We start from the raw sequence: 18,646 nt of genomic DNA on the forward strand, positions 1-18,646 counted from the left end.
CACTGGGCACCTTCTTGGGAGCCTTTCTCTGACCTCTGTGTTTGAAGCACCAGCCAGCCCACCAAACACACATCCCCTCACACGCACTGCTCTCTTCTATTTGTCTCCACACCTCTTACCACCTAATAAACTTATGATCTAGTCCTTCCTTTTGCTGTCTGTCTTCCCTTTTGCTAATGTACGCTTGTTGTGAGTAGCATTTTTTTTTTCTCAATGATTAAAGCATCCTGATTGAAGTGAGTAGCAGTATGCCCGCACTCTGACCTTTCGGTTAGTGATTCTGTGGTCATGGTATAGCACGTGCTTCCCACGACTTATACATGGGCTTGGGAGCAAGATCGTTGAATACACTGATTCTCAAATGGGAGCACATACAGGAATCGGTACAATGCTTAACTTTAGGTAGATTTCTGAGCTTGCCCCCCAAAGCTTCTAATCCAGCAGGTCTGGGGTGGGCCCGAGAATTTGCTTTTTTAACACGTTCCAAGATGAGGCTGGTGCCACTGGCCAGGCTGACTTATCTCTCCAGGGAAACACACGAGCTGGGAGGGTCCCCATGCCCCTCTGAATGGAGACAGGCTGTGACCTGCCTGCTTTGCTTTCCCAGGTGTGGAGGAGCATGCGAGATGCGGGCCACTGCCGAGGCATCCTGGCCGCACTGGTCGTCCTGGCTGGGCTGGCAGGTAGGGACCACGGAGCTGGCAGGCACGCTCCCGGGCATCCACCTGGAGTGGACGGGAGGGACTTGGAGGAGGCCACGGGGGCGCGTGGCTGTCAGCAGATTCTGCCTTAGGCTCTTCCTGTTGGGTCCCCTCCACCCCACCTCCTCCATTTCCTGCTGGGTCAGCCTCACTCCGGACGGGTCCTTCAGGTGCGCAGGAGCCCACCAGTCCTCCTCACCGGGGTCCCTGCTTAGGTACCTTCCCAAGGTCATTGTTCTTGTAGAAGCATCCCATTCCCCCACCTGGATATTCTCCCCTTCCATTTCTACCTGGTCTTCAAGGAAGACCTGACTTGGGCGTCACCTCCTCCCTGAAGCCTTCCTGATCTTGCAGTTTTCTGGGTGATAACCTCACAGCTCCCATTGTTGGCAGAGTGAGGGGCCCATTGCCTGTGAGAGCCCCCAGTCCTCCCGACAGTTCCTCCTCATCCTGGAAATTTCCCAGAGTATCAGTCGGAATAGATTCCAGGTGTCCCAGGCCAGGGTCTCTGGATCAGATTCCGTGTTGCAGGAGATGGAGTGTGCAGACCCCCGGGTGCTTAGGGTAACAGGAGTTTGTACGCCAGCTTTCTTTTGACTATGTCTTGTCTTGATTTCATGGCTTCTGTCTGGTGTGTTTGTCTTGTTTTCCTAGCTAGGTTTTAAAGTCCTCAGGGTATTCTTACTGCAGGGACTTTAAGGTGCTGTATTGAAGAATAATATACATAGAGAAAAGTGCACAAGTCATAAAGGTACAGCTTGATGAAAGTTTACAAACTGAGAGCCTTTGTGTATCAACGAGGAGCCCAAGAACACTTCACAAATGCTTTCTTCAGCCCCTCCCCCTCCCTGAAAGTCATCATTATTCTGACTTTTAGTTGCGTAGATAAGTTGATAAGTTTTGCTTGCTTTATACTTTACACACCTATAAACTCTGTTTCAGATGGCTAGATAATAGTTTTTTTTTCTTTCTTAACTCCATCCACGACAGCTTGAAAAAATAAAACAATAAAATAGTATAGGAATGATCAGAGTGTGTGATGTGCAGTCAGGACTGTTTTACAAATTTTGGTTTTGGGTGTGTTTACACATTAAGCCAAGGGAACCAGGCTGTGGTGTTTACATGTATTTAGGGGCAAAGATGTTTGGAAGCCCATGCCTTCTAGTATGTGGTGCTAAGCGTTTAGTAGGTGCTTGATATGCATTTGCTTGTAGGGTGGAGAGGAAAACAGTTTCCCTGCTTGTGTAGGGACTCATGGGGTTAGCAAACCAGACTCAGCACACATTTTAGGGATATGGCTCCAACGTGGCTGTCTCAGCCACGGCGGCAAAAATCTCTTCCGGCAGCTTAGCGGGAAACTGATGAACTCTGCGTCTACAATTTTTCTGAGCTATTTTTCCTGAAGTACTGTTTTGAAGGCAGGGATGGCTTGGGTTGAGGTCTGGAGATAGCTATTCCAGGAGGGGAGAGGATTATGGATAATCCTAGAGCCCTTTGGGGGATGGGGTCCATTGCAAAAGCTTGAACTCCTAGGATGCTTCATCTTGGAAAGTGTCGGGTAGAGACACCTCCAATGGCTTTGAATAGCTGAGGACAACCTCCACGTGCCCCCAGAGGACTCCTGCCAGCCCTCGCCTGTCCACCTTGCTCCTAGCGTGATAGGTTATTTGTTCACTCGGTGAATATTCACTGGGAACCTCTTACGTGCCATTCAGGTGCAGGCACTGGGGTGAGCAAAACCAGGCACAGTCTCTGCTAACAAAGAGCTTAGACATCAACTGATAGAAAAATCAATACAAAATCACCACCATGACAATTGCTTCACTGATCTGAAAGCCTGTTATGGATAATTTGACCTGCACAGGGTGGTCTGGGAAGGCTTCCTGAGGAGGAGACGACTTGGCTGGGAGCTGAGGAGTAAGCAAGACTAGTTCTTCAGGCAGTCACTGACTGTGCAAAGGCCCTGGGGCCAGAAAGAGTTGGTGAGTTGGATAAATTGAAGATGGTCTGGTGGGCAGAGTGTGGAGTTTGGGGCAAAATGAAGTTGGAGAGGACGTTGATGTGAGACTAAGAAGGGTCTTAAGATATGGTAGTGTTAAGGGTGATCTGGTCTGTATTGTAAAGGATGGAAATATTTTAAACAACGTCTGGGGTGTTGGGGTGGGAGGTTGGAAAGTGTACCTGGTCATATAGGCATGTTGACAAGACCCGTCTGGCTGCCATGTGGAGAGCACAGTCTTGGGTGATGGCGGTGCCACAGCAGTGATCATGGCACCTCCTGCTCTGGTCAGCAGGACATGGGGGGCAGCTCTGATACACCTCAGGACCCCCTCCCTCACTTGCCAGTTTCCTTCTGATGCTCCCAGCCCCCGATGTGTTTTGACTACCATTTTCTCCATCGGAGCTGTCTTACCTGGGCACTTCCCTTCTGCTGCCCTCTGCTTTATTTCCCTTTCTCCCTTCTGCTTTTAATTGTCTGCTTGTCTGTTCATTTCCAATGCTAAGTAAGAGATGGAAGCAGGTGAGGGGTCTACATGTGCAGGAGGGAAGCTGGAGAAGAGGTAAGTGGAAGAGTACAGGGATTAGTTGGTGCAGACCCTCTGTGCCCCACACGCCAGGGAGACGCCTGGCTGCTACTCCAGGGAGCTGAGAAGAAGCAGTTGCAGAAGAATGGTACTTAGGTTTAGGATCTATCTGCAGACGACTGGGAGGGGCCAGGCAGCTGGCCCACATGCTACTGTGTAAGTGATTTCAGTTTTGCAGCTGTTAGGGCACAATGAGTAGAAGAGAAGCTTCTAAGTCCTGGGTGGCAGCCAGCCATTTACACGGAGATGCCTGGTGGAGCAGGATTTGCAAGGCAGGAGGAAAGCAAGGGGCTGGGCGGGGCTGAAGCCCTGGATTTGGAATTGGAGGGTGTTGGCATGAATGAGCATCTTGCAAGTGGATCAGCTCCTGCAAGGGAGGACCCGGTGTTGGGTGATCACATAGCTGGAGACTGAGGTGGGTGTGGGGACACTGATCGTTCCCGTGGCTCTTCCCCTGGTTTGGCCCTTTGCTCTACAAAGTGAAAGGGAGAGCAAAGGGGAAAGCGGACTGTTTGACGAAAGGTCTTGTTTACAATTTTCTCATATTTGTCCTGTGTGGGGCAAGTTACACACACCGCAGCTGATAGGATGCAGAGGAGGGAGCAGTGAGATTCCAGGGCCTCACGTTACAAGAAATAGAGCTTCTGAGTCACAAGGCAGAGCTGGAGGAGAGTTTACTCATGGTGGTAGCAAGGATCGCAGGCAACGATGTCAGGGGTGTTTAGTGATTAGGATTTGATGCCGCCTGTTTAATTTAAAGGCCAAGTTCAAAGTGGAAGAGTTTCCATTTGGTCCAGGTCCCTCCCAAGCTCCCACCTCCTGAGCTGCACAGTAAGGTCTGTACCTGGTGCATTCTTGCTCCCATGTGCAGTCTGTAGGGAATAAAGACTGGCTTGGAGTGAACAGTGTTTTGGAGTGAATAACCTACCCGGCACCAGGAAGTGATGGAACCAGGGTTTCAGATGCTTTGCTTATCCTGCTGGAGTGGCCTGGACGGAGCAGCTGGCCGGGCAAGCCCTGGTCTCACCACCCCTGCGCTCCCAGCACCCAGACCCGTGGGCTATGTTCAATCTACTCCCATGGACCCGAGTCCGAGGTGGGAAAGATGTTGTTATCACAGTGTAGAGTATGAGGACACGTCTCGTCTTTTCTTCCTTGGGGTGTAGATTTGGCTGTTTCTTTCCTTTGAGCTTTTTTTTAAAGATGCAGTTAAGGGCTCATGGAAAGAGCCAAGCTGGCACAGAGGCTGAGGTTTCCCTGGGGAATCATGTCTGACTTCCCTTCTTCAGGCTTTTTCCCTTTTTTTTTTAAAAATCCCAGATCAGAGGGATCCTTGGATCAGAAATATGTGCCCAAGGGTAAGGGAGAATACCCAATCTGAGTGGTTATTTAGGGTCATACTTTCTCTCTCTATCATGCCCAGAGGCAAAACCAAGAATAGTGATCATGTTTACCCCCAAACAGGATTAGTCCTAGTTAATTCTGACCTTCCCTCAGTTCTGCCTCTTTGGAGCCTGGGATCTCCTAGTTGATCCAGTCCTACGGGCCTCAGGGACACTGCCTGTACACCCCATTCTCTCCCATTGACCTGGCCCTGCTGTGGGCATCATCCTTGCAGTACATTCTGGGTACTCAGGTGAGTGTCAATGTGTTAGTGCGTGTCTGGTGGGGAGGTTCCTTCCCAGAAATTTTTCAGGTGGTAATTAGATTCTTTTAGAACCTGCCTTACAACTTGACCTTATAAGATTGGAAGGAAAGAGAGGCTGCAGTTATTTGTGGGCACCCAGTGTGGATGGGGGCTGCCTGGTGGACCCGCAGGGTTCATATAGCTCTGGAAGGTGATAGAAACATGTAGTCTTTTTTTTTTTTTAAGATTTTTTTGATATGGGCCATTTTTAAAGTCTTTATTGAATTTGTTACAATATTGCTTCTGTTTTCTGTTTCGGTTTTTTTGGCCATGAGGCATGTGGGATCTTAGCTCCCGACCAGGGATTGAACCTGTACCCCCTGCATTGGAAGGCGAAGTCTAAACCACTGGACAGCCAGGGAAGTCCCTGGAACATGTAGTCTTACTGATGGTGGCAGGCGTGGCTGAGAAGAAACCAAGAGTGTGGGCTGTTGGCGGGTCTTTTTACTATAAACTCTGAGTGAGCAGAGGGCAAAGTGTGGAAAAGAGGGAAAATTCAGAGTGGGAAGGGCTGAGTTTGTGTCTCAGCCCCACCACTGTGATCACAGGTCCTGAGACGTTGCTGGTCTTGATTTCCTCAGCATTAAAATGTAAGAGGTAACAGATGAGAAATCTTGGAGATTATCAATTGCTCTGTAAGTTCTACTTTGAATTATTATTACAAACATGGGAAAGTCTAGGAAAACTCTGACCACCAATTCGCTCTTCTGGGGTGATAAGAAAATCAGTCCTAAATGGCCAGAAGATTTCTTGAGTTCTTCAGGAGCAGAATACACTCCATCTTGAGTGTTTCTGACTGAGTTCCCATGAGCTGGAGAGGTCTTGATGCCCTCCTTGGGGAAGGCCAGTTAGGAGTTGTCATTCCAGTTAAAACCAGTGTCAGAGTGCATCTGGTGGGCAAAAGGTAGAATGTTGTGAGAAGTCTGAAGGAAACATTTTACTTTCCTCTATGATTTTCTTGGTTTGTCTTGTAAGTCACATAGTAGTGACTGCTTACTGAGTGCTTGTGGGTCATGTTAAGGGCTTTATGTGGATCGTCTCATTTGGTTCTTAAAACTAGTTGCTGTGGTACTTTTAACCAACCTTGGGTCCACTTGTGCAACACGCAGCCAAGCCAGTCTACTGACATGAGGTTGTGGTGAAGGAAGATGCAGCATTTATTCCAAGCACCAAACAAGGAAAACAGGCAGCTAATGCTCAGAAGACCCAGACTCCCTGATAGCTTTCAGGGAAGGGCTTCAAAAGGCAGTGTGAGGGAGGGGGTCATGAGGTTCATGAACAGCTCATGGACATTCTTCTGGTTAGTTAGTGGAGAGATAACAGTGTAGTATTTCAGGAGTTAACATCATCAGCCTTCTGGTTCCAACTGGTCTGGAGTCTATGTGCTTGTGGTCAGCATGCACTTAACTTCTTTCACCTGGTGGGGGTTTCAGTATCTGCAAAACAGCTCAAGGATATGGCTCAGGATATTATCTATAGCCCTGGAGGAGGAGCTAAGTGTCCTTGACTTTGTTTTATGGCTAAACTATTATTATTTTGTCTTGTTTGACTGTTTTCCTTTTTTTCTGCATTTTCTCACTTCTCTGGTTAAATTTGCTATTTGGAACTCAGGGAAGGTCTAAGAGGTTAAAGTGTTTCTACAAACAAGAGGCAGGGGGGATAGGGGAGGGGAGGGCCTGTCTCTGGGAAGGCCCTGTAGCATTCTGCTGGGTTTCAGCACTAGTGTCCCTGTTGTGCAGTGAGGGGAGTGGTCAAGGAGAAGTGTGAAAACTTTCCCAGTGAGGCAGGACTCTGGAGTTCACAGTATTATGATCTAGAACTACCTGCCCACCCGCTGGAGTTTTAAACACAACACTAGATGCTCTAAGACTCTCTACGAGGCTGCCAAATGCATCCCCCCAGTGTTGTCATTGAGGAATCCCACTCTCCTGCATCCTTTACATCCCCACAGGGTTCTCCTTGAGGGATCCCATTCTGCTACATCCTTCTATGTGTTTTCCCTCTCTGTGTCTCCCCCACGTATCTCTTCTCGTCCTTAGGAAGTGGGGTGTGGCATTAGTGACAGTTCCGTCCTAAGGGTGCAGGGGCGTATGGTGGACCATGATCACGACAAGCTGGGATCTCCACCCTCTATGCAAAGAGAAGTTTCTTTCCACTTCCCCTTTTAGCCTTGGGATCTCCTCTGAGGTGGAAATCACATGTCCTTCCCACTTCACTGGGAGGAAAATTCTCATTTCATGGTGAGGCTGAAACACTTGCCTGAAGTCACAGAGCTAGGCTAGTGGTGGCTCTCTGGACAGGCTGGGGTCAGATACTTAAGGTAACATCCCACAGGAGGTGGAGGAGGGACATTGCTCCCTCCAGTCCCAATCCCACTGGGAGTTCCGTGGACTGTGGAGTGGAGAGAGGGCCATGGAAAGGAGGGAATGGGCATGGCTTCCTGTCCACTGGAAGCTCCTGAGCTACTGGGAGACCTGGTATTGAGACCAGTAGGACATGGAATCTGAGCCACGGGATGGTCACCCAGTGGCCCCAACTGGTACTCATAAGTGCTACGTTGTACAGTTGACTTCTGTAGTCATCCCCTCACCACCTTGAAAAATTGATTGTATTTTAGCTTGTGGATCCAACAATGTAATCATAGAGGGTCCCAAGAACGTCACGGCGCTGAAGGGCTCGGAGGCTCGCTTCAACTGCACCATCTCGCAGGGCTGGAAGCTCATCATGTGGGCTCTGAAAGGCACGGTGGTTCTGAGCATCACGCCCATGGAGCCCATCATCACCAACAACCGCTTCACCTCCGCGAGTTATGAAGAGGGCAGTAACTTCATCTCTGAGATGATAATCCACGATGTACAACTCAATGATACGGGGCAAATCAAATGCAGCCTCCAGAACAGTGACCGGGATGGATCCGCCTTTCTTTCTGTCCAAGGTGTGCATGCAGGTGACTCCAATGAGAGCATTTGGAGTTCACTGGGTTAAATGTCAGGGGGCTGGAAGGGACCTTCTGAAGTTCATGTCATATATGGGGACATATAGGGTCGACCTTCAGTTGGTGCTCTGATTAGAATTATTCTGAACTTATGGATATTTTGTTATTTATCACCACGCTCCCTCCGCCTCTCCCTTCTTCCTGGCCTTCCTTCCTTCTTTCGTACGTGGACTCGCCTTCAGTTGGTATGCTTAGAGCTATTCTGAACTGACTAGTGTTTGTTGTTTTTAGGTGTTTATTTCTCTCCTCCCATCCTCACTGGCTGTCTTTCTACTTTCTTCCTTTCTGCTTCTCTCCCTTTCCTCTTCGTTTTCCTTCGTTTCCCTTTCCTTTCCTTTTTCTCTTATTAAGACTATTAAAGACAGCTTTTATCACTGTTTTTTTTTTTTTTTGCGGTACGCAGGCCTCTCACTGTTGTGGCCTCTCCCGTTGCGGAGCACAGGCTCCGGACGCACAGGCTCAGCAGCCATGGCTCAAGGGCCCAGCCGCTCCGCGGCATGTGGGATCTTCCCAGACCGGGGCATGAACCCGTGTCCCCTGCATCGGCAGGCGGACTCTCATCCACTACGCCACCAGGGAAGCCCTATCACTTTTTCATCTGACCAATTTCAGTACTAATAACTTTTCTGGAAGTACATCCTGGAATTCTGGGGCCAGTTGCCATCACTTGTCTTTGATTTAGAGAGAGAGTTGACGATCATTGCCCTTTTTCTAGTTTTTCGTATACTTGACTCTATTTCTTTGCCTGACATCATTTATCAACTTTGAATCATGCTTTAACTTTTTCCTCTTTCCAGCTGAATTTCCCTAATCTACTCTTCCTGCCCCCAGTGGTTCTTATAATCAAAGGTGTGTGTTCACTAAGCCCTACCAAGTCTTTTAGAGAAAATAAAAGAGTAAACAAAATTTATAATAATGGATAACTTATTTTTCCTATTATCATTTATTCATTTTCATCATAGGGCAGTTGTGGGATCAAAGGTAATTTTCAGGTGCTGAAGATTATGCTACTTAGGGAAAAAAATAAAAGGATACAAGGATTCAGAACATCTTTATCAAAGTTTAATCATTTTGCATTCCTTAAAAATGTAATTATGTACTATTTGTAGATGCATTGGAGCTTTTAGAGTTCCTGATTTCTATGGCAGCATTTCTTTTAATAGACTACATTGTGTCCTTGAAATTTTTTCTTATGCCTGTTTATTAGTTTGTTTAGGAGAAATTTCCAATGATTTGGTCTATTAATATTCCTATCAAATCAAATTTGATAACATTCGATGGAGTTACATGTCTACCTATTTCTACTTGCATTTTTTAATTTAGTCAAATTGTTATATCTTTACTTTTATGTGTCTTTAATTTTGTGTGGTTTAATTAGGGGCACAATCATATTCTCTAAATAAGTGATTCTGTGAAGCTACCTGGATTATTGGCCTAGTTTGCGTGACCAAATTATTATTCTAATAATTTGTGGTATAAAGGAAAGAACACAGGACAAGGAACCAAAGATATGAGTTCTGGTTTTGTTTTCATCAGTTACCTACCTTGGTAACTCCTGAAATGGCTCAATTTCTTTATCTTTAAAGTGAGGATAAGGCTCCCCTGCCCACATCACAGGTTTACTATGAGGATCGGATGGAACAATGACTGAGGGTGGTTTGAAGACTCCAAAGCCCTGTCTGTTTCAAGTTACTACAAATGAAGCTGGTGGGGCAGAGAGGTCTAGTGATAAATAGCACAGATGTGGGAGCCTGACTGCCAGGTTCAAGTTCCAGCTTTATCACTGACTAACTGTGTGACCTTGGACATGTTACTTAATGACCTTGTGTCCTAGTTTGCTCATCATAGGGCAGTTGTGGGATCAAATGAGTAGGTCTATATAAAGCCTTTAGAACAGCACCTGGTTCATAGCAATGCCCATAATGTCATTTGCTATTATTTGTTGCATTCCCAATAGGAGCATGCCATTGTGTTAGGCATTTAAGGGGGACTCAAGGTGAATGCAATAAGACACAGTTCTGCTCTCAAGAATCTTACAAAAAGAGTAGATAATGCAAGTGCATGAATAACAGTGGTGCAATGTAAATGCTGGAAAGTGCAATGAGAGGGAGACAAGGTAAGGTTCAAATTGGGAAGGGAGATGAGAGACTTAGTGAAGGCTTCTAGGATGACTCCACAGATCAGGTGCCATACGAGATGTGCCTTGAAGGTCTGTAGATAACAGGCAAAGTGGGGAAGCAAGAGAGGAGGAGGGCACCCCTGGATCAAGGAAACAGGATTAAAGGCATGACTTTTTATTGCTATGCTTATGGCATATCAGATTCATAAATTCATGTGGTTTTATAGCATCTTTCCAAAGATGCAACTATGAAGTTGTCTGAATACCCCTAACATGCATTTTTAAAAAAATCAATCAATTAATTAATTAATTTTGGGCTGTGTTGTGTGTTCGTTTCTGTCCGAGGGCTTTCTCTAAGTTGCGGCAAGCGGGGGCCACCCTTCATCGCGGTGCGCGGGCCTCTCACTATCGCGGCCTCTCTTGTTGTGGAGCACAGGCTCCAGACGTGCAGGCTCAGTAGTTGTGGCTCATGGGCCTAGTTGCTCTGCGGCATGTGGGATCTTCCCAGACCAGGGCTCGAATCCATGTCCCCTGCATTGACAGGCAGATTCTCAACCACTGTGCCACCAGGGAAGCCCCCCTAACATGCATTTTTAAATGTTGGTAATTACTGTAGCTTTTGGTTTTAACACTGATGGAAGACCAAGAATCTAGGGAAGTTAAAGTCTTCCCCAAGGTCACGTGGAAGGAACCCATAAATCGAGACAGAACTCCATCCATTTACCCTGGTTGCACTGGGCTGAAAGGCACTTTGCTCTTAGAGAAACAAAAGTTCTCTGGGCAACAGGGTCTCTTCGAGGGAAAAGAACCATGAAAAAAGAGGAAGCATCCAGTTTATTTTGAAAGTGAATTTTCTAAAGTTTGTTTTTTTCCTTCCCATGTATCCACAAGAAAAAGAAAGAGAACTTACATAACTCCAGGTTGAGTCATCCAAAATCTACATGAATATTCTAGCCATCACCCTGTGTAAAGTGCTTGTCATGTCGCTGGATGACTTTTGTGAAAGCCAGTGGGAAAAGGTGGATCACAAATACTGAAAAAGGAAATGCTTCAGATTGCTGTATTTTTGCCCATACACCAATTAATCACACACCAAACTCTAGATCTCTTGTGTTTTGAAGGTCACTAAGACTTGAGTTCAAGATCAACTGTTACTAACTGAAGCAATACCAGTCCCCTACCCCCAGCTTCTGTCATCTTAAACCTCTCCATCAATGAAACAATGAATGAACTAAAAAGAATAAACACAAGATCCTGTAGTCTGAAGGGACAAATCTGTTCCCTTCTCACTGCTGCGTTTACAGTAATCCTTGAAATAGCTAAGGTGCTTTACTTGCTCCAAGACATTATTCAATAAAGCAATAACTGGAAATTAACATTTCAGAGTAAGAAGAGCTTTCAGAGCTGATCCAGCTCAGTCCAGTCTGGAAACTCCCAGGCAACCCCTAGATTCTTTCAGGGTGGTCTCTGTGGTCAGGGATTTTCCCACTGTACATTGGGAAGGTCTGCATAACTCAGTGGACCGGGGTTTTCCAAATGACTGATGGATAATGATACAAAATCATGCAAGGGTAAAAGATCCATTCAAAGTGCCAACTAGAGCAATGGATTCTAATGTAACAGCATGAAAGTTCCTTAATACGGTTTCAGTTTCCACAGTGTAACTAACCTTTAGGCAACCACTGCTTGTCAAGTGTTGGTGTATCAGTAGTATCAAAGAATATCCATGATTATCTGAAAAGCTTCCTAACCATTCCAACCATATATCTGTGTGAAGTCAGATTTTCTTCATATACTCCAGAGAAGGCAATATATCGCAACAGAATGAAGGCAGAAGCAGATATGAGAATCCAGCCAGATGTTAAAAGAGATTTGCATAAATAGAAAACATGTCATCTAATTTATTTTGGGTTAAAAATAAATATATTTTCATAAAAATATGTTAATCCATATTAACAGGTAATAGGTTATGAATGTTATTTTAAAACAAATGTTTGAAAAAATAAACAAATATTTAATTCTTATTTCAAATATGGAAGATATTGATAGAACCCACAAAAATCAAAGGTTTTTGGAGTCCTCAGTGGTGTTTAAGAGTATAAAAGTTACTGAAACCAAAATGTTTGAAAGCCACTGATCTTGTTAAATCGTCTTGTTCACCAGGTAGTAAACAGGGAGCCTGAACATTTCAGTGACTTACCCACGGTGATGGCAATTTTGTGGGAAAGCCAATATTGAGAACAGATCTTTTGATTCTTAGTCCAGTGTTCTTTCCATTATATTACATGGCAGGGAGTTTTAGGGTATTTTAATCTGAATGTTTCACTGTCTATCTAGTTCACTAATGCTGTGTTTTTACCGGGGCCAATCCTCAGGTTATTTTAGTAATATTAGCAATACAAGTGCTATTTTCAGATGGGTCATTTACAGAGTGAACCCTGGCATATGCAAGCGTGTCTTTACTAAAAACTTTAAAATAATTGATCTAAGTAATATATTCTGATACAGAATTTAAGGTAGTTATTTCTATAATTATATTATATTAGATTTTTATTTAATTTGTACCTAGAAAAATATTTTAAGGCAATATCATAGGAAATTATCCTTAAAAATGTGACTCAATGGGCTTCCCTGGTGGCTCAGTGGTTGGGAGTCCGCCTGCCGATGCAGGGGACGCGGGTTCGTGCCCTGGTCCGGGAGGATTCCGCATGCCACGGAGCAGCTGGGCCTGTGGGCCATGGCCGCTGAGCCTGCGCATCCGGAGCCTGTGCTCCACAATGGGAGAGGCCACAACAGTGAGAGGCCTGCGTACTGCAAAAAAAAAAAAAAAAAAAAAAATGTGACTCAAAAATAAAATGAATCTGACTGACCAAAGGCCAGGAGAGACTTACTTCCCATGAAACTTTGAGATGTGTTCTCAAATTCTTTTACGATGAAAAGAATGTAAAAGTTGTTTCCCTTTTTGCTTTGGCTCCTAGGGCAGCCCAGGGCAAGTTTGCAACTCCACTGCAGACATAGTGCAGCCCTCCATGGTGGGCACATCTGCCCTCTCTTTCCCATGTAATTTATATTCCCTTGGATCCTGATTTTTATTTATTCATTTTCTCTGGAATCTATGTTTTCTCATGAGCCACCTCCCCTTCTTCTGTGAACCTGATAGGTATAAATTAAATACACAGATCAAACCTGAGTTACGGTTTCCAGATACAGACACAGTCAATTTGTGCTCGGGAAGATAGTGCTCATGCAATGTGATCTGAAGGAAAATTTTAAAAACATCTGTCACCGAGAAGCATGATCATTCCTTCCAAACATTTCTCTTTTCTTCTTTAGTTATGGGGCGGTTGTTCATTCCTGAAGGCAGTCTAGTAGTCATGGAGGATAAGCCTTGTAATGTGACTTGCCACGCATTGGGCTGGACCCCACTCCCACGTCTTTCCTGGGAGATTGGGGTTCCGGTGAGCCATTCGAACTATTACTCCGTCCAGGAGCCTGAAGACCTTCAAAGTGCAGTGAGCATTCTGGCTCTGACGCCGCAGGGCAATGGCACTGTGACATGTGTGGCTGAGATGAAGCGGCTGCACGTCCACGAGTCTGTAACTGTAAATCTTACTGTGGTTCAGCCTCCCTTGGGTAAGTGAAGACTTTTTGCTTTATACAAAGTGGATTATTATTGCATGCTTTACATTTTGTATGTTGTGCTGCTTAATCAGTGATACCCAGGAGAATCGCACAGTGATTTTGATCTCAGGTAGGGATGGTAATGGAAACAAGTGACTTGTGTCAGCTTCATGACCTTGTAATTTCACTTTTAAAATTCCGTCTTCAAGTGCTTCTCTCTTTTCTACTTACATATGGAAACCATTGAGAATCTTGACAATTACTTATAAAATAGCATCAAGTTCAGATGTAAATACTTGAATTCAATGTTTTTCTCTAGCTTTCACTAATTGTTCCTGTCTGATCCCATCCCCTGGGCCAAGAAAGTGAGCTCTTTCAGTATCTGAGGAGGTCATGCACGTTTTCAAGGATTCCTTCCAAACTTAGTGGGATTAGGAGGGTTCAATTTTTTTTATTATTATTATTATTTTTTTTTGCGGTACATGGGCCTCTCACTGTTGTGGCCTCTCTCGTGGCAGAGCACAGGCTCTGGACGCACAGGCTCAGCGGCCATGGCTCACGGGCCCAGCTGCTCCGCGGCATGTGGGATCTTCCTGGAACTGGGGCACGAACCCGTGTCCCCTGCATCAGCAGGCGGACTCTCAACCACTGTGCCACCAGGGAAGCCTGAGGGTTCAATATTTTACCCAGCAAATCCATAGTGTATCTCAAAGTACCAGGTCTATGTTTTTTTTTTTTTTTTTTTAACTTCACAAAGTGACATAAGTTTAAAGTTTAGATCCCGAAGAAAATCTGTTGTAGGGTCCTTGGGAAACACCAAACTCTGACCACACCTTCATGGGGCCTCTGAACCTGCTTGACCTCAAAGGTCACCTGGGTCAACTAGAAAGCACAGGAGCGGGGGCTGGGTTTCATGCCTTCATTTTACAAAAGAGGAAAGGGAGGGAAGCCCAGGGAAGGACTACACTCCATTCCAGGTCTTATGCTGATGGCACAGAGGGATCCCGAAGCCAGGAGGAACTTCTCCCTTGGTCCAAAACTCCTCCCACTATGAAAACACTTCTACTTAGATCTTCCAAAGTTTGGAATAAAGTTACAGCCATAGCAAGTTTAATAATAACAATAATAAAAATAAAAAACAGTACTACATAGCTCTTATTAAGTAAAGATGCATTTTTCCCCCAATTCAGTGTTTCACTTTATCTTTTTCAAAAAAGTTTTTTGGAGTATACTTGATTTAAAATGTTGTGTGAGTTTCTGCTGTACAGCAAAGTGAATCAGTTATACGTGTACATATATCTACTCTTTAAAGACACTGTTTTAAGCAGTTCTCAAATATTAACCAAATTACACAACTTTCTTATGAATGGATGCTGTTATTATTCCTGATGTAAAGATGAGGTGACAAGGCTTCCCTGGTGGCGCAGTGGTTGAGAGTCCGCCTGCCGATGCAGGGGACATGGGTTCGTGCCCCGGTCCGGGAGGATCCCACATGTCGTGGAGCGGCTGGGCCCGTGAGCCATGGCTGCTGAGCCTGCGTGTCTGGAGCACATAGTTTGGAACTTGCTCACGTTTATAGTAGATGGCAGAGGTGGCCTCGCCAGTGTGTCTCCAGAATCTGCTCACCCGTCCACTCTGCCCTCCCCCTGTGAGCAGCCCTGGAAGGTTTGTGAGTGTCCTGGGGCTGCCGTAACCTCAGACTGGGGACTTAAACAACAGACATGCTTTTTCTCACAGCTGTGGAGGCTAAGAGTCCAAGATCAAGGTGTGGGCAGTGTTGGTTCCTTCTGAGGACCAATCTGTTCCAAGCTTCTCCCCCAGCTTCTGGTGGTTGGCTGGCAATCTTTGGTGTCCCTTGGCTTGTAGACCCTGCATCACCTGATCTCTGCCTTCATCTTCACATGATGTTCTCCCTGTATGTGTGGCTTGTGTCCATATTTCCTTTTTTTAATAAGGACCCCAGTCATATGGGATCAGGGGCCACCCTATGACCTCATCTTAACTAAATTCCATCTGCAGCAACCCTGTTTCCAAATAAGGTCACATTCTGAGGCACTAGGAATTAGTATTCTAACAAATGAATTTTGGGGACAGACAATTCACTGCATAACAGATGATGTCTCTGTGAACCTGTAAAAAGCCATTTAGAGCCTAAACTATGGTTAGCACCAGTCATCCTGAGCTTTGCACTGCAGGGATTGATCCCCACTGCAGTACCATCACAAGCTTGCACTCCTGATGTCTGGCCCTTGTCTCCAACTCAGATGTCTCCAGAGACCAGGCAGACAGCAGAAATTAAAGCATGAGTGAATCCATGTGTCAGGTAGAAGACAGAGTGCAGGGGCCTGCTGGGAACCAGACAGCATCCCCATCGACACGGAGCAGCTGTACAAGCTCCAGCTGGTTGTTGCCATTAGGAATGGGGACTCAGACTGTCAGAGCTTTGACCTGGTTCTGGTGAATATCAGTGTCTTTGAGGATAAAGGACACAGAAATCTGTGTTTTCTTTGGTTTTAAGTTGAGGTTAATTTATTTTAGCTTATTAAATTCAAAGGATTTTAGCTTATTTCCTACCAAGACTGTATATGAAGATGAAGCTAGAATTCAAACCTAGCTTGCTTTCTTATTATTTTGGACAATTAAAAAACCTTTAGAAAAGTTGGTGCAAGAATAGTACAATGAATACCAATGTATCTTCACTTAGATACAACAGATGTTAACATTTTCTCATGTTTGCTTCTCTCTCTTAGCTTTTCTTTCCCTTTCTCTTTCCCTCCCTCCCTTCCTTCCTTCCTTCCTTCCTTTCTTTACCATTTGAGATTTAGTTGGAGATTTTATGACATTTTACCCCTAAATACCCCAGCATGTGTATCATAAGAACAAGGCCATTCTACATAGCCCCAATGTAGTTGGCAGTCAGGAAATTTAACATTGACACAATACTATTATACAATATTCAGTCCATATTCAAATTTCCCCGACTGTCCTTTCTAGATTTTTTCCCCCCAAACCAGTATCCAGTAAAAGGCCATGCATTGCCTTTGGCTGTCAGGTCTTCTTCTGTCTCCTTTAACGTCCAGTGGTTCCCCCACTTTTTGTCTTTCCCGATATAAACATCTTTGAAGGATCCAGACCATGTATGCAAGATACCCTTCAATATGGATTTGTCTGAATTTTCCCAACATACTTTGATTTAGGTTAAATATTTTTGGCAAGACACGGGTAATGTCATGTGGGCATGTGATGCCAATTTTCTCTATTATTGGTAATAAGTTTGATCATTTGGGTAAGGTGGTGTCCTCCAGATTTCTCCATTGTAAAGGTACCTTTTGGCCTTTATAATTAATATATGATCTACAAATACCATGTGAATATCTTGCTTCTTGACAGTCTTTCACATAATAACATTTGCATTCATGGATAAGTCGTTGCTTGAATCACTTATTTCTATAGTGGTTGTAAAAGAGAGGATTTTCTGGTTCCATCATTTTTCTATTCTTATCAGTTTGGCATTCTTCTGTAAAGAAGAGGCATTTCTTTTCTTCCTTTTCTTTCTTTTTTCAAAAAATTTGTACAGTTTTCGTACGGACGCATTTTTATCCAATACATTATAATTTATTTCCATCGTTACTCATTGTGACGCTCAGATTCCTCCAGATTCGGCCAGTGGGAATCCCTTCCAGCTGGCTGTGCTCTCCTTCCGATGTGTCCCTCTTAGTTTTTTTTTTTTTTTTAACATCTTTATTGGAGTATAATTGCTTTGCAGTGGTGTGTTAGTTGCTGCTGTGTAACAAAGTGAATCAGCTCTCTGTGTACACATATCCCCATATCTCCTTCCTCTTGGCTCACTAAGATGTTCCGAACTTTCTTCACCTTTCCCCTGTTCCAGGCTGGAATCAGCCAGCTCTCCAAGGAGCCAACCCAGCTTACTTTTAAGCAATTTAAATATGCCAAAGTATGGTCCAGGCTTTGAAAGGGAAGACTGAAAAAAGTTCCATTAGCACCAAATGGAATGAACTTGTTTAAACCACACAATTTAACAAGGTAATAATGCAGCGAAGAGCTCTGGTCTATGATGATGCCTCACAGAAATGGATTTGGATATTAGCTTGCCTACAAAACTTCTCTTTTTAGGGGAAGAGCAAGGGACATTCGGTTTCCCGTGATGGGGTTTAATTCAGCTGAATTCTTCTTAGCCTGGGACCAGGGAAGTGAGTGGCCTTAATTACGGCAGCTGGAGTCACGACAGCTTCACAGAGGAGAGCATTAGGGGTGTGTTGCAATGAGTCTGACTTTATTGGACGTATTTGGAGAAGGGAAATTTGTTTCTAAATTATTCTTCAAGATCGAGAGCAGCTGGTGGCTGGCTGCCTGTTGTGTGTTTTATGCAGGTTTTAGTGTCTGAAGGCCTCGTTACTGCCTTGGCTGGGAGAGCTGGCTTGTAAAAGCAAAGCCACGTTTACAAAGAGCTGAAGATGCACGAGGCTGTGCTTGTTCAAGCTTCTTCAGGAATCAGACAAAAGCATCAGTCCTGCCACTTATTCCTAAAAGTGCAAGGAATTTGTGTTCATTTCCGGAATAATCCTTTCAAGTCCTTGAAAGAAGATAATACTGTCAGCTTAGGAAGTCTAGTGAGTTCAAGCCAAAAGGTTGTATTACACACATTGATTCTTTAAAGAAAAGCATATTGAAAGGTCACAGGCTAATTTTTTAAAATTTATTTTCTCCATTATAGAGGTAATACAGGCTTTAAGCATCATGGACGTACATACAGCTAGAAGGTGAAGGCCCCCGTCATGCCTACCATAAGCCAAGCTCTCTCAGTCCACTGTCTGATCGTCTGGATTGTTTTCTCTACATACTTACAAGTGTGTAGGCTGTGAACTGTGAAAGTGAAGCCATATTTTTCGGGACACATGCACACCTTGTAGACTGTAG

General features: G+C 44.8%; 1 protein-coding gene across 1 annotated transcript in view; it reads left to right on the top strand.

Moving 5' to 3' along the window:
• Positions 1–619: 619 nt before the first annotated feature.
• Positions 620–18,646, top strand: part of IGSF5 (immunoglobulin superfamily member 5) — a gene marked incomplete at both ends in the record, with an annotated part of 39,276 nt that continues 21,249 nt past the window's right edge. The window contains 3 exons of the mRNA XM_079705612.1: positions 620–683; positions 7,591–7,908; positions 13,421–13,720. Of these exons, the coding sequence (XP_079561738.1) occupies positions 620–683; positions 7,591–7,908; positions 13,421–13,720 (682 nt within the window). The remainder of the gene's footprint in view (positions 684–7,590; positions 7,909–13,420; positions 13,721–18,646) is intronic.

The sequence above is a fragment of the Hyperoodon ampullatus genome (genome assembly GCF_949752795.1).
Source record: "Hyperoodon ampullatus genome assembly, chromosome: 5".
In the NCBI taxonomy this organism is placed as follows: domain Eukaryota; kingdom Metazoa; phylum Chordata; class Mammalia; order Artiodactyla; family Ziphiidae; genus Hyperoodon; species Hyperoodon ampullatus.